Source organism: Leptosomus discolor, chromosome 18, assembly GCF_034619465.1.
Source record: "Leptosomus discolor isolate bLepDis1 chromosome 18, bLepDis1.hap2, whole genome shotgun sequence".
NCBI classification, from domain to species: domain Eukaryota; kingdom Metazoa; phylum Chordata; class Aves; order Leptosomiformes; family Leptosomidae; genus Leptosomus; species Leptosomus discolor.
Genome location: NC_141408.1, coordinates 4,361,956 through 4,378,068, shown reverse-complemented (window position 1 = coordinate 4,378,068; position 16,113 = coordinate 4,361,956). Strand labels below are relative to the sequence as shown.

The 16,113-nt window shown below is 52.8% G+C and overlaps 1 protein-coding gene across 1 annotated transcript in view; it reads left to right on the top strand.

Annotated features, from left to right (window-relative positions):
• The first annotated feature begins 1,596 nt into the window (after positions 1–1,596).
• Positions 1,597–16,113, top strand: part of ATP2A3 (ATPase sarcoplasmic/endoplasmic reticulum Ca2+ transporting 3) — a 55,394-nt gene continuing 40,877 nt past the window's right edge. Inside the window, exon 1 of the mRNA XM_086475449.1 lies at positions 1,597–1,714. Coding sequence (XP_086331575.1) covers positions 1,597–1,714 — 118 coding nt within the window. The remainder of the gene's footprint in view (positions 1,715–16,113) is intronic.

Sequence of the window (16,113 nt, the reverse complement as noted above, 5' to 3'; positions counted from 1 at the left end):
CTGCTGCCACTTCCTCGCACTTGCTGCCACCTCCGGGCTCTGCTTTGGGTAGGTTTCTGCAGCAGTTGGGTTCATCACCCCCCCAGCTGTCTCGCCTCTCCACCCTCAGCTGGAGAGAGGTGCCAGTTGCCATCAGCCGCACGCTTTTTCCAGTGGTGGATGCAGCGGGAGAACTGGAAGTACTTGAAAAGTCAGAAGTTGGTGTTCACATGGGGACCGTCACTGGGAGTGGGTTTTAGCTGCGTCACAGAAAAACTGCTCGAGTGGAGCCCAGTTAGGTGCACTACACGGAAAAGTCCTGCACACAGAGGGGTGGTTGCTACCTTAGCTGGGTTGTACCATGGATTTTGGGGGCAACCTTCCTTTTGCAGGTCAGGGTAACTCCTCACATTGCTGCTGCTGGTCTCTGCTGCATGGGGGATCTGTCAGAAACAGTCATTTTGCTGCCATAAACAGTCATTTAAGTAGTCCGTTGCGAGCAAGTGTTGCAGAAGAGTGATGTAAAGCGCTCGTCTTGTGTAACTGGGGTACTGGCCCCTCCTGAGCCAAGCAGAGAGGGGACGGGGGACCTCGTTAAATGGGGTGGCGAGAGGGGTCGAGGCCAGGCCTGCTGTGCTGGACCGTTGCAAAACCACAAGTGCCTCCAGAATGAGCCTGTTGGCTCAAATACGGCCGCTCTGCCTCCCGCTGCGGGGACGAGGAGCTCCGAGCAGCGTGAAGCGTGACGCCCTGGGACGTGCGGGGGGACACGCCGTGAGACTGACGCCCAGGTTTCACCACCCGTGAAGCGCCTCGGTTCCTCCCCGCATCTCCCTGCGGTGACATTTTCCATTTCACGTTTTGAGCGACAAAGGTGGCGCAGCACAGCTGCCTCCCTCCGGATACGGTGCATCGATGGGGACGGTGTTGGCAGTGGTTTTTAACAACCGTCAGGAGGTGATTCCTAAACTCGAGGGCTCCCGCTCCATCGGACACTGCCCCTGGTCCCACAGCGGTCCATGGCGATGGAGCCGGCCTGCTTCCAGCAGGGCGGGAGGAGCGGGCTTGGGGCTCCAGCTGGAAGCAGTGTGATGGAGGGGAGACCCTCCCCTCTCCCTGCACAGCTCAAGCTTTGCCCGGGCAGGGGCTGAGCGACCCCTTCCCACATCTCCCAGCACCTGAACCAGCAACCTGGGGATGTTTCCCCTTCGCCGGGAGGATTTCCCTGGCCGCCAGCATCACTTCCGAGAAGTTCGGAAACAATTTAAAAGCGGGGGGTGGGGGAAAGAGGCACGTTTGGAGGGGGCCAGCCCGGGCTGCAAAGGGGCCGGAGCCCCGGGGGGACACCCCCCGCCCTCAACCCCGCTGCCCGGGGCTGCCCCGCGGGGGGCGGCGCTGGGCGGGGGCGGGCGCGGCGGCCCCGGGGGAGGCGGAGGAAGCGGCGGGCAGGGCGGTGCCGCCGGGAGGAGGAGGAGGAGGCGGGCCCGGCGGCGGGCGGAGAGGTGCCGAGGCAGCGCCGTGCGAGCGGGCACCCCGTGTGCCCTCCGTGCGCCCCCCGCCGAGCATCCCCCCCCCACCCCATCCCCCCCCAACCCCCACCCCATCCCGGCCCGGGGCATGGAGGCGGCGCACAGCCTCCCGGTGCTCGACGTCCTCCGCCGCTTCGGTGTCACGGAGAGCTGCGGGCTCAGCCCGGAGCAGGTCCGCCGCAACCGGGAGAAGTACGGCCCCAATGGTTAGTACGGCGGGATGCTGCCGGGGGGGGGGACGGGGACGGGACGGGACACGGGGAGGGCTCGGGGAACCCGGCGGTGGTGGTGGGCGGTGTGGGGCAGCCCTGACGGGACACCGGTGCCCCCCCCCCCCCGAGGGGCGGCTGGAACCCCCCCTGCCGGGACCGGGATCGGGACCCTCCTCGCCGGGAGCGGGAAGGGCCCGGGTGCTGCCCTGGGGTCCCCCGGAGCATCCCCCCTCCCCGGCTCCGGGGGTCGCGGAGGAGCCGTGGGGATTCGCCGCGGGACACCTGTTGATGAGGGGAGTGTCCGCCGGCTTCCATTAAGGGCTAATTACCGGGAAGTACCGGCAGCCGGACGGTTAGTGGGGTCTTAATTCCCCTGATGGAGCGTCTGGAAGCGGGGAAGGACAGGGATATGGCGCCACGAAAGCGAGGGGGAAGTTCCCCCGTTGCCTGTGGGGCAAAGAGGGAAACCCCAAAATTGAGGCGACGGGTGTCGCCGTGGGGGAACCCCGCTGCCGGCTGGCCGCAGCCCTGGCTGGGCCGTGGGTGCTGCTGCGGAAGAGGATGGGGTGGCCGGGGGAGATAGGGCGGTGGGTCACATCGGCTTGGCTTCGCTGCGAGCCGCGCTGGCCGGGCAACCCTCTTCGAGCAGATGGGCATCTCCTTCAGTGTGATAAGGGGAATTTTTAAACTCGTGTTTTAGAAGCGCACAGCGCGCGCTGGAGGGGCTCGCTGGGGTGCCTGAACCTGCCTGGGTAAATAGTGATTTTGACTGTTCAGGCTCCGGCGGGAGGTGGGTTGTTACCTCTGCGTACGGAACCAGAAGGGGGTTAAGGTGAGTTTGCCCCAGTGCTTTGGAGTAGCGAGTCCTTTCTCAAAGTTGTGCAAGGATGTAAACTCTCTCCTGGGTTGGAGCTTGTTGCATCTGCTTTTCATGGGATCCTTGTGGGTGAGGCTGAGGAAAGCCTGAGCAGATGCTGTTGGGATTGCCGTATGCATCTTTGTTCGTTGGGAGGGCTGTGCAAGGTGGGACGAGAGGGCTGTTGCTGCCTCCAGACAAGCCCTGTGAGCAGCAGTCCTGCGTGCTAGGCTGTGCCCGGGGTCACTCATCCCACCAGCACTCCCTGTACCAGGCAGCTTCTGCTCCATCCCCTGAGGCAGCGTGGTCAGGGCTGGACCTGGGAGCCCTTACCATGGCACGCTCTGCAAAGGCATAAGAGTGGAGCATCACACCTGCCCTCGCCTGACCTCATTTTGGAGGAGGGCAGCTGGGACCTGTCTGGTTAGCTAAAAGGGGAGCAACTCCTCTGCTTTGGGGGCTGAATGCAAAATACATCCTTAACAAGCAGGCAACCGGTCCGATTTCAAGGTATAATTGCTCCCAAAATTTCCGTGTCACCCCTTGGCCCCACGGGAACATGGGAATGACAGGTGGTCTGTGCCGCACAGCAGCGTGTCACCTCCAGGCATTGCCATCGTGGGGCTCACGGTGGCTTCACCCTCCTGTTTGCCCAAGTGAATCATCGTCACTGAGTCAGGCACGTTGGCTGCTTGGTGGCATCAGGCTCTCTGCCTTGGAAAAGGGAGCCTGGACGTTTGACGTAGGTGCAAAGCAAAGGGTTAGTGGCAGCAATTAATTTCTCTATTTTTTTTCTTCTTCCTTCCCCTTCTTGCGAGCAGCAGCTCTGTGCTTGCCTCTCTCTACACGTTTGCTTCCCTTACAGCTCAGCGTTGGGTTTCTTGCAGGCTGTTGATTCGCAAGAGCGTCTGACTTTGGGGTGTCCCATGGCTTTCACCTTCAAAGCAGAGCTCTGCACCTCCTGCACCACACAGCTCGCAGTGACGTGCACGGACGTTGAGAGCAGTAACGCGGGCGGTGCGAACATCAGCGAAAATGCGGTCAAAGATTTTTAAAAATTCTGAATTTTTGTAGTTTTGGTGCAGCATTTATATTTTTCTCGTGGCGTGGATGAGATGTGGATAAGTTAGCACAGCTTTAAATCATGCAGAATGGGACCCTGTGTGGTTTGTTTGGGTTTTTTTTGTTGTTTGGTTTGGTTGGTTTAAAACCTCGATGTTAAGCAAAAGGCATTTTTCCCAGCATGGTGAGAACTTGCAGGTTGCGCCGCGGCAGCAGGAGCCAACCACCCCACCAGGGTGCCCTTGGGTGCCCAGTTTGGGAGAGCTGCTGCAGGGAGCAGTGTGGGACGGTGAGCTGCGCTTGCGCTGGAGCACAGGTCTTGAAGATGTCCTGTATCAACTCGTGTTTTAATTTGGGCTTAAATTAAACTCCGGCAGTGGAAGCGCAGGGCAGTTTGGTGACTCGCTCGAGCTCGCTCAGAAGGGGGAAGAAAATTCAAATCTTGCGTGGCTTGAAGCGCAGAGCAGACCTTCAGCTCCAGCTAGTTTTATTTTCGCACCCTCCTGTCTCACATTCATTCATTTCCTTCTAAACCTGAAATCAAACTGCCAGTGTCGTTGTGAATCACAATCTAAAATACATCATCTTTCTTCAAAACTGCCTCCTGACATACTTGAGAGCGCTGCTGTCTCGTTCTTTTTTATTGTGTTGATGCATTTAAAAAAATATGAGCTGCGACGAGCTCCAACATTAAGTGAGAAGCAGTGCCCAACGGTGTGTTTTATACTAAAGAAAAAAAATAAATATTTTTTGCGGGGCGATATTCTTTTGGAGCCTAAAAATGCTTTTTCAGTTCCAGTGCTCACATTTACGTTTGTAGGAGGAAACGGAGAGCAATACTGATTATTTAATATCTCCAGTTCGTAGCTTGGCAGCCAAGCAGCGAGATACAGATTACTGGACTGGAAGAAGATATTTCTCTGTTAGGAAGAGCTCTACTTCTAGTTTCAGATCTGTCATCAGCACTGTCAGCATGGCCATTTCATTTGTCAGGGAAACTGGAGAAGCCGCAGAATGTTTAGGTCTCACCATGGCAATTCTTAAAAGGCTCCTGAATCTCCAAAGTCAATGTTAACTAATAAATGCTTTGGGTGCTCGATGTGTGCTGGGTGGGAGCTTCCCTAGACCTTGTCTCACCCACCAGCACTGGGCTCTACAGGTTGCTTTTAGATCACAGCACTTGGAAAAAAAATATATATACAAGAGCAAAAAATGCACATCTCTTACTTTATAATAGACTGAGCAGGAGGATACAGGGATGCAAACATTTTTCTTTCCAAATTTAAAACCAGGGGCACAATTTCCCCTGAAATGATTTCAGTTTTGCCAAGGAATGACAGATGTAAACAGGAGTTGCCCCACAGACAGTCAAATGATTTTCTGTTTTAAATATAGCTGTGATTTCTCTCTTCTAAATGGATTTCCATGTGTAAATGAGCATACATTTCAGGCAGGATATTGCCAGCGTTGATGCATATGCATAATTTTATTTGCTTCATCGGTAACTGAAATGGACTGTGAATGTCAGTGGAGTCAAGTGCTCGGCTGTTTGCAGCATAGGGGCGTTTATCTCTTCTTGCCTTTCATCTCTTCTGACTCCCAAGCAGAAGACCTGCTGCCGTCTGCAGTTGGGAACACCACCGGGCAGGATCGGACCCTGCCCGTCAGCCCTCCTCAGGGTCTTGCCCTTCCTCTTCTTTGCCCTCGCTGCTCCCAGGGCTGACCCCCAATGTGGCACCCGATGCTCTTTGAAACCTCCCACGCCTCACTGCAAGGTGCCACAACAGTGTTTGCAGGATGGCGGGTTTAAGCGTTACTCAAGCCACCTTCAGCACGGGGCGAACTCGAAGCTCATGAATAAATTGGCTTTTCTTTTATAACACATCTCTCTACATCTCTGTAATTTCAGGATCTCAAAGCCCTTGTGTGTGGGTTTTTTGCATGTATGTGCCTGAGCCTACCTGGGCGGGAGAAGGAGACGTCCCGGAGCCCAAATCCAGCCCGTGATGTGTTGCTGCTTTCCCAAAACCCGTCGAGGCTCATTCAGGAGGAGCTTTCTGCTCTTCAGCATGAGCACAAGTCCGAGCCCCTGCTTGGCTAGAAGCAGCAGAAAACCTCACTGATTATATTATATGATTTATTTCCAACCTTTTCCCAGCCTATACCCAGGGCTGTGTGTGCATGTGTGTGTAAGTCCACCGGCACACGCGTGTGCGTGCACGTGCCCCCGCGCGTACTCTAATTGTGGTGCGTTACTTAACGTCGGATTAACTGCCGGCGGTTGCTAACCAGCCAAGGTTACGCTCCAACTCTCTCCTGACAATCAAAAAAATAAAAAATTTTCTTATTTCGTGCTGAAATATTTGAGATGCTGGTAAGGAGAGGAAAAGCAGCATTTTCTGACTCATCTAACTCTGCTCTCTGTTCCTCTGCGCATCGCCCACCTTTTCCACCCCCGAAACACACGCTTAACAGTCTGATTCATAAACATGCTACGGGATTTTTTTTTTTTTTTTCTCCTCCTCCAAATCCTTTCCCTTAGGAGAAATGCTGAGGCATTAAAACCTTGTGAGTGCCTTTAAATTTAGGGAGAGACTACACAAAATTTTCCTAATTGGACAAGAGGAAGCTCGGGATTCTCATCCCTGCGCCGTCCTCTGAGGTTACCTGCTTTCGTACCTACCTTTAAAAAAAGATTGTGAATAAAGAGCAGTGTTCAGGAAAACTGATGTCTGCTCTTAAAATGCTGTGGGAACCAGGGAGGGAAAACCTCCAGGGTGAGGAGAGGCAGGGGCTGCACTGGTGGGGAGGGCATTTTGTGTGCTGTTCTTGTGTTTACCCCTGGGCTTGGCCTCCCCTATCGCACAAGTGTTATTTCATTAATATTTTTATTTCATTGCTGGTTTTAAGGCTGGCGGTCGTGGAACTGGTGTGCTACGAAACGCTGATTTAGGAGGAGTTGGATGCATTGTGGATGCCTGGGTGTCAGCTTGGGTCCCCCAAAACCACCATTAGCAGCAAAATACCCCCTTCCCGCAGGCTAATCCTCTTCCCTGGTATTTCAGGTGCCTATTTTGACCTCCCTCCTGGAGCTGAGCGGTTTTGGCCCACCTGGTACAGTCCTCACCATCCCCGTGCAGCCGCACGGCTGCTCACTCTTTGCCATTTCAGCAACTTTGGTCTTTCTGCATGTTTTAAGCCTTCTCCAACCGCCAGATCCAATTTTAAGCTATTGAGATGCACTTCTGCAGTCTTCTCCCTCCAGAGTAAATATCAGAAAAATACTTTTGGTATTTACGTTGCGAGTACCTTTTTTTTTTCTTTCTTTCTTTTTAAGTCTTCCCCTCAAAACCATTGTTCTTGAGTGAAAAGCATCACCTGATGCCCAGTGTTGCTTTGCTTTCTTCCTGCCAAGGAGAATTTTAATTTTTGAGAAGTGTCCAGGTCACTGCCTTTTCGCTCTGTGTTTGATCTCCTCCTGCAAAAGGGACGGTGTGAAAGCAGGAGCCTCCTGGCTGCTGCTAAAGCACCCCTGTCCAGTGGATTTGGTCTGTCCTGGCATACCCACAGCCCAGGCAATGCTTCTGGCACGGACCCCTGCGGGACATTCCTGCTGGGTGCCCAAAATTGCAGATGCTGGCATGAAGCAGGGCTGAGCACATGCAACTTTGGGCAACTTCAAGCAGATGGTTGCTGTTTTATGGCGGTGATAGCTGCCCTGTGCCGCACTCGAGGGCTGGGATGAGCACAGCTGACCCGCGCCCTCCCCGATGCACAAAACCTCCCCCGAGGGCGCCGTTCCTGTTGCCCTCCTGCAAGCTGCAGCGGGGATCTGAACGGATTATGAAAAGGCATCAGAAAGCTCCTGGGGCTGGCATGGCTGCATGCAACCCTGAGATGCTTTCATTTCCATGGTCCTGAAAAATGAGGTTGGTTGATGCTTTTTCATATGTTCAAACCTCTGGAGGAGCCAGCTTTGATTTTTCTCCTCCATGCGGCATTTGCAGAGTGGGTTGGGATGCTGATGCCCCTCCAGAATGTTTTTTTAGGATTATTCTTTGTAAGCCATGAGCCAGATGTTGTGTGTTTGCAGCCTGTGCCTCTCGCCCAGCTGGTCCAGCCCCACTCCTGGGGAAGGGGCTCCTTCCTGCGAGGCATTGCAGTGTCCGGACCGTCCCCAAAACCCTTCTCTTGGTACATTGAGCTCACCTGGTGCGCCCGTGGATGCCCCATCCCCATGAATGTTTTCAGGGCTGTTAAAAGGAGTATTAAGAAGTTATGAGCAACAGCTAAGCTGTACTCCATGGGGAATTAGGGCAGTAAAAGCGGAATGGCAAACCTCTTTTGGGAGGTAAGGCCAGGTGACGGTGCTGCCATTGCACAAGGATGCTCTAAAACTCCTGTTTAATTTTTTTTTCCCTGGGAAAAGCCCATTAGGGCACTTGGGCAGCTCTGGCACACGGGGCAGCGCTCCCTGCCCAGCCCCAGCCGGCGGTGGTGCGAAGAGGAGGACGTTCTCTCCTGGGCTGGCTGGTTTGATGTGGGTTAGTTCTGTGGCTGGCAGAGCGGTCTGGAGGGGGAAGCGCTTGGGAACGGGATGAGGACCGGGAGCTGAGCTGCTGGGCTGATGTTTTCTGGGAGCGTTGCTGGCACTCGAGGTCTCAATTAGAGGGTGGAAATATTAAGGCAGGTTGTGATTATCAGGAGAGGGATGGGGGGTTCTGCTTGCTTTCTTTATCTTTTCTTTCTTTTTCCCTTCCCCGCCCTTTTTTTTCCCTCCCCTTCCCCTGGTTCTCACATAGCACTCATGGATGACCTCCCATTGTGTCTCAGATGGGTGAAGGCAAGCAAGGCAGCCCTTCCTGGTCAGTCCGTACACCTTGAGCGGGACAAACAGCTGGTGCAGACGGACTGGGAGGACTGGGGAAGGTGGGAGCGATGGAGGAGGGGCTCATGGCTGCTGTGGGTGGGCAGGCAGCAGCAGGACAGGGCTCTCTGGGGCTCAGTCCAACCCAGTGCAACAACAATACTGAGCAAAACCCAGAAAGCACCAAGCCCCCATCCCACCCCCATTTATTATTGTGCATCTGAATATTTTTTTTTTTTTTTCCGCCAGTATTGTGACTCATGATCTTTTTTTATATCTCAGTGTTGGTAGTATTGGAGGTAGCAAGTATAACAGTAACCTATATTAAAAAAAAAATTACCGACTGCTCGGTTGAGCTGCTCTCTGTACGATTACCTCGCTGGAAAACAGGTAGCAGAGATCTGGGCTGGAAGTGTAGAAATGTTGAAGAACCGGAGCCAAGAAGCAATAGAGAAAATTGTGGTTACTTGAGTATTTCCATGACGTGAGCGTGCACCAGAGGCTCCTCCGTGGGCGGTTAACCCCTCACAGGCAGGGTTGCAGGCAGCTGCCTGCTCCGCCAGCATCCGAGCAATGACTGTGCGGGTGGTGACGAGCAATGCTGGGACAGGAGTCTCCTTATTCCTGCTTGGGTTAACGCAGTTAAGGCTAACGGGTCTTTTCCAAGGTGGGTCACTTGCCCAAGTTGAGTCGTTCACCTTGTGAAAGGAGGGTTGGATTTGGGTCCCAAGTGTTGCTCTTTTGAAGAGAAGTTGAATTAATCCCTGCCAGCAATTAACCTTCTGTCTGTAACTAGTATTTGCTGTTCTTTTGTGGGAAACTCCCAGGTTTTGAGGTTTGGCTGCTCGTTATCACTCTATAAAAGCCTTTTCTCTTTCTCAGCCGCAGAGGTGGTAAGTCCAAGGTCAGGCTGTGGTTTGGTAGCAGTCCCGTCTGCCTCCTGGGATGGGGTCCGTGCCCTGGCACTGCCTGGTCCAACATGTCAGGCTTCTTCAGGGCATGCGATGGGATCTCTTTGCAGTGGCTGAAATCTGAAATTTTGTACCTCTTTTTGAAGTCTAGACCTATAGTACCCCTGAATGTAGGTGTCACCGCTCTGATCATCAAAATCCTCCTAAAATTTAAATGTGCAGCAACCTGGATGTGTCCACGCAGGTCCTGGCTTTGTCACCTGTACTCCCACATGAACCCATTTGAGATTATACATGTGTATATATGTACATGTCCCGTGAGATTTTTTTTTTAATAGATATATGTCCCATTTGAGATTTTTTTCTTTATATGTACATCCCATTTGAGATTTTTTTAAATATATATGTCCCATTTGAGATTTTTTTAATATATATACTTTTTTTCCTCCCACACTAACATTTGCAAGTCACTGTGGGCCACCTTTGAATAAAAGTCCCCTTTATGGAGGGGAAAACAAAACACAGACAATAAAAAGATGGTTTTTTCCCCTATCAAGAGCTGACAGATCCACGCTGAAGGGTGAAGGCACTCGAGGACAAGCGACACCACACTGGTGGCCCGGCCCAGCCGCGCCGCAGGGTCACTGTCAGCATCGGAGGTGCGATGTTTTGGGGAGGAAATCCGCTTCTTGCTCTTGCGTGTCCCCTGTGCCCCTGGGTTCCTGTCCGCGGTATTTTTGCTTTGGGTGTTTCCTGCTATTTAGCCACGATATGTATTTTAAACCAGTGTGCAGGGGGAGGCGGGGAAGGGATGTGAGTTAATTCAGACTGAAGGGCAGGGTTGTATCAGGTGTCCTTGTCCGGGCGGCTGCAGGAGCCGTGAGTGCCGCCGGCAGCCCCGATGCGGACAAGTTTCGACCATCCCGGTGAAACCACCTCCAGTGCATCCGTGTGGTCCCCAAAGCCACCAGCCGTGACCATACTGCTCCCAGCAGCTGGGTGGGGAAGCTGTCCCTTGTGCTGGGACCAGTCCCCGCAGCCAGTCCATGTCCTTCTGGGCGGTTGCATTGGCCAAAATGCCTTCCCCCCCCCCCCCCCATCTTATTGGAGAATATCCCTGGAGTCTGTGCAGAGCCACCCTCTGAGCAAACACAAGGGTTGTGTTTTGTGTGTTATATATTTGCTTTATTGGTTGGGTTTTTTAGTTTTGTTTCGTTTTTAGTTCTTCAGGTTTGGAAACAGGTTTTCTTGCGTTTGTTGCTGATAAAAATCGGTTATTTTTTGGGAGGGGTATGTGGGTGGGGGAGATTCTCTCTTCTGCTTCCTTCGCTGCGGGGAGCAAAAGCACAGAGATCCTCGAGGAGGAACTCAATTAGCTGAGCAGTGACTCTGGCCCCTCCGCCAGCCGGCAATGGCCAAATCCCCAGGGATCTGCCCAGTAAAACGTTGGCTCAGCTGGATTTTGCAGAGCAGGGAGTGCCTGTTCCCAGGAGACGGGCAGCCAGGGTCGGGATAACCCTCCCTTTACCCGCCTGTTTGCACTTTTCTTTTTCCATTTTGCAACCTCCAAGTCAACAGAAGGTCGAAAATAAGGAAAATGTGGGGAGTGAGTGGAAAAATAAAAATAAAAAAGGCTGACTCAGCCATGTGGGGTGAGAGAGGGGATGCGATGGAGCTGTGTCCCTGGCCGTCCTGCTCCGGCTGCCACAGAGGATTCCCTTTGGGGCGCTGCGTCTTTTGGAGTTTTGCAGGTTTTCTGGGCTTTTGCACGCTTTGGAGGTCAGGGACCTTCTGTAGCCTGCAGACAAATGGAAACCTTATCAGAGGAGCAGCAGTGGCTCCCCTCCAGAGGGGAATCCTGCAGTGACCCGGGAGGAGATGGGGCAGTGCTGGCTCAGGCCTGTTCTGGGGCTCCTCTTTGATCTGTAACAGCCTAATTCAAATTATTCTTCCCTTTTTCACCCCTTTTTGACATAAATGTATATAGGTAACTATGTATATGTACCTATATATAAAAGATTTTACCCTTATACACAAATGTATGCAGGTATCTGTGTACATATACATATATAATATTACATGCTTATCGAGATGCACACAAATATTATACATAGTTGGAAGGAGATAGTGGAAAAAGTCGAGATGGGGCTCAGGTTTCCAGGGGTCTCTGTGTATCTCCCTCCAGGAAAGGAACTGCTTCAGCTACACAGAGATGTGTGATCCCCAGAGAGTTCATCCATGAAAAGTATTAATTGTCCAACTCGCCCCTTTTTCCCATCCAGAAGAACAGATCTTTTCTATTCTACAGAAATTTTTTTCTTCTGATATAATCTAAGCTAAGGGCAGTGTAGACTTCACTTTCCATGAAAACCCATCCAAGAGGATTGCTGAAAATAGACCATGCTCTGAGAACAGATACCAGAAAAAGCAAGTCAGGGGGGTGGGGGGTAGCCAGGTCAGCTGGGGAAAGGAGTTCTGCAATAAAAATTAATAACAATAATCTCAGTTTGAGATAATTGAGTTGGAAAGCAGCTCATTAGCGCCCGTGGGGGTCAGGGTTGGAGGATGAGCCGCCCTGCAGATACACTGGCTGCATTTATCAGCCTGAGTTTATTTACCAGCATATGGGAGATGCCATATTCAAACTTTCAAATTTCACAAAGATTTGCCGTGGCAAAGGCATTTCCTCTAGAAAACAGAAAAATGGAAAAAAAACAACCCCAAAGCCACCCCCTCCAGACCTCTGTGCTTTTAGATGGAGTCAGCTCCCTTCGGCCCTGAGCTTGGGGCAGGGTGTCCTTCCAACCCAGCGTGCAAAGCTGGCATTTCCCTGACCCGTAAGCATGCAGCCCAGCTCCTGTGCTGTGCCTCGGCTAGGGGTGGTAGCAGGATCAATTAAAACATAACTATTAAAACATCAGCTTTTGGAGGGGTGAGAGCAAGCAGATTCCTCATCTTGGCAGGGAAGGGGAGAAAATGCTGTTTGGATTTAAAAGCAACATGGTGTAGGTGTGTGGGGTTTTTTCTTTTTTAATTGATGTTACTCGTGTGAGGCTTTGCTTTTGAGGGGTTTCATTGTGCAAACCCCCGTTGGTTGGCTCTTTTACACATGTCCCAGGAGTTGGGTCTACTCCGGTGGCAATTCAGTCCAAAACCTGCCAGGTGCAAGATGTTGAGCAGAAGAAGTGGCAAAGCAAATAGTTTGCTGGGCTGTGCCATGAGTGAGCCCCTCTTTGGGGGAAAGGGAGGAAGTTTTATGGTTTTTTGTGCCGGCAGGTTCACACGGGAGGTGAGGTGGGATGTCAAAGTGCTTTTTCTCCTGCTGAGGGCAGGTTTAGGGTGTGAGGGTTCGGCGTCGCACGCCGAGGCAGGCACCATGCAGCAGGAGAATGCTGGGGTTACAGCGGGGCTTCCCTGCCTGCCTTCTCCTGGGGTGGTGGGTACCCGGCGTGTTCATGCCGAGAGCCCCTGGCCCGGCTGGTCCCCAAGCCCTGTGGGGCGGTGGAAGAAACGTCCTCTGAGCAGGGATGCTGCCAGCGGGACGTGCCCGAGCTGCTTGACCGCTGCTGGATGCGGCAACCAGGAGCCACCTGCGCTCTTCACAGCACTCGGCTAAGTGGAATACTTTTGTTACATTTATTATTATAGTTTATTATTTATTTTTATTATTTATTTTTTATTTTGCATGCTGTGCAAGTGTGATATCCTCAGCGGTTGCTTACAGCTTCATCAAAGATGCTTGGCTCGGTGTAAACACTCACCAAACCCTTGGGGAGGCAATTTTGGGGGATACTATTCCCCCCACTGAGCCGCAGCAGCCCCTTGCTGCATGCTGAGCAGCATCTCTCCTCCAGGAGCAAATGCATCCTATTTGAAAATTCATCCTAGTCTCATTTTCTTACCTGCCTTTTCAGCCCCAGTATCCCTTTTTTTTCCCCTATTTTTTAGGAAAAAACCCCAAACACAGTCCCACCTTGCTCTTCCCCAAGCCTTGCAGAATTCAGCAGCCTGGTTTTCGGTGCTGAAATTCCTCCCCTGGGGTCTTTGAAGCCCCCTGGGGCTGTGCACGTTTTCCCAGTGCCTTGGCAGGGATGGGTGGCCGAGCTGACCCGGCAGCACAGGGCATCGCTGGGGCTCCTGGCACCACCGCCTCTGCAGCTCCCTGTGTTTGGTTTCCTAAACCGTTCCCTGGCGCTGCCAGGAAAAAGTTATTAAATTTTCTGTCGCCGGGTGTCGGACTCGCTGTGAGTGGCCTATTTGTGGTGGTGTGTGGCGGTCCGTCGTGTCTGGAGGGGTTACAAATTCGCTGCAGCATTTTTCCCTGCTCTGGCTGGTGCTTTTCTGCCACTGTGCTGGGTTGGAGGGTTTTTGGCTCAGGGTGGCACCTGGGCATCTCAGTCCTGATGCGGGGAGCAACCAAGAGCTGAGCGGCTGAGGGCAAGAGGCTGCAGTGGAGCCCAAAAGGGTGAGAAAACATCGCTGGGCAAAACCCCCCGATTTGCTTAACACTTACCACTGGGGTATCAATGGGAAATGAGCTGAAAAAATAGTTTTAGGGCAAAAAAGGAGGCAATAAAATGGTACCTGTAGGATTCAAGAAGAGGATATACTGAAATCGCAGCGTGCCCCTTGGTTGGGGTTGTGGCAATTCTGGCAGAAGGTTCCCAAACATGGCAGAGTTGCTCCCTTGCCTTTCCCTGAGGTTACGGAAGGGTTCTGCTCGAAGCAGAGATAAGGATAAAAAAAAGCCCAACACAACCCCAAACCTAAAAAGCAACAGCCCAGCTTAAGCTTTATTTTATTCAAGTTCCTGTAGTGGGTTTATGTATTATTTTTTCTTTTTCCGAAACCTGTTACTATTTAAATGCAGATTTTTAGCTTTTCCACCCGGGAGCCAGAGCTGGAAATTCTTTCCACTGCGTTGGTGCAGGAGGGAACAAACCGCTGCTTTTAGTTTGCTCAAATAATCCATCCCAGGCTGGAGCTGTGGGTTTCCTCCACCCTGCTCCCTCCCACTCCCAAAACGATCCTGGGGATCTGCTGTGGGTGCCGACAGGGACAGGGATGGGAGGGATGAAGCCACTGCTTGTGGCTCCATTTCCTCAGGGTTTTTCCACTAAATTTCCCTGAGACTTTATTCTTGCAAACACCACGTGGGCACCGGAGCCGCAAGCCTGAGCGGTGGCTTCATTTTTGGGGGGCAAAATGGGCAAAATCTTCTCCCCTTGTTTTCATAGCATTAAGAAAAAGAGGTGGGTTATTGGCAGGGAAATTATTTGCTTTTCGCTGTGGCATGGGAGGGGGTTGCTGAGGGCCAGCCAGGCTTCATGGCCCTGCGCTGGTACGCCCTGCGCTGTGGCAGAGGGAAGTTCCTGCTAACCAACGTTTTGGGGATGAGCCGTTTCCAAGAATAAAGGAAAGGAAGTTTGGGGTAGGATGAGCAAGGTTTTCCTTATTTATTTCGCACAGCTCCTTGGACCATCGGTGCAATGCTGCACTCCCACCTCCATCTCTGTTTCCCTCTACCTGGACAATGGGACGTGGTGGTTGTGGCTTGTCCTTCAGCACGGGGACATGCTAATTTTCTGGGGAAAAAGAGATACCGTGAGGCCAGATTTGCGTGGTGCTTTGCTGCTGCTGAGGAGCACATCCAGGATAACTGCGTTTCCTATTCCCTGACCTGCTGAGATAAGCTTAGCTGGCCAGAAAGGGAGCAAATGAGCCTTTTGGCTTCTCCCCTCCAACCACAGCAGCGGGGGCTGTGGGTGCCCAAATGCACCTATTCACCCCTGGGACCCTGTCACCATCCTGGAGGGACGGATGGTGTTGGGCTGGGTTCAATAGTGGTGGGTTTGGAAGAGCAGCGTGAGGGTAGGACAAGCAGTCGGTTGGAAGCCCTGTCTGCTGTGGGAAGCCTTGCAACCCAAACGGGAAATTTTGGGGGCTGATTTTATTGCCAGCCATTTACAACGTCCGGGTGCCAGCCAGAAAACTGGTTGGATCATTTCATCCTAAAGCATCGCCTGGAAAACAGCAAGGATGTTTTTCTGTCCCTTAAACCTCTGCTAACCATCCTCCCACCAGCCCTCACCTACTCTGGGCTGCCACCATCCCTAGCGCTTCTTTGGCCTCAAATTTGCTTATTTTGGGGGCTGTGGATCCCCTAGCCAGGAGGAGCACTGGGCTTTTGCAGGGCTTGAGCAGGGACAAGTGCTGGGGAGTTAAAGCAGCAGCAAACTGCTGGTGTTGGCTGTGGAAGAGGAGTTGTAACTCATTTCTTTTATCTTCCTGCCGCCTTTCGAAGCAGCCCCGAGCGAGCGGCTGTCGCGGGCAGCCAGTGTAACCGAACCTCGCCCGGCGTGCAGGAAAATGCAGCTGCGAGGCAGTAAGCAAATAAGGTGCCGGGGGCTGGAGGTGCTTCTTCAACCTGTGGCACACCCAGGGCCACCACCACCTTCGCTCAGGAGGAAAAGACAGAGGAGGAAAAGCACCCATGGATTTGGGACTGGCTCCTTGGGGGTGATGGAGGACATGGAGAAGAGCCGGATCCTCCACAAGCGGGTTGTGGTGCAAAGCAGAGCTTGGCCGTGGCCGCCCGGCCCGAGGATGGGGATGTTCCCAGTGCACCCGCGAGGTGCTTTTTAATGCACGGTTCATTGCTGTTTTCCTTGGGTGCAGCTGGAGATGCCGGTTGCTG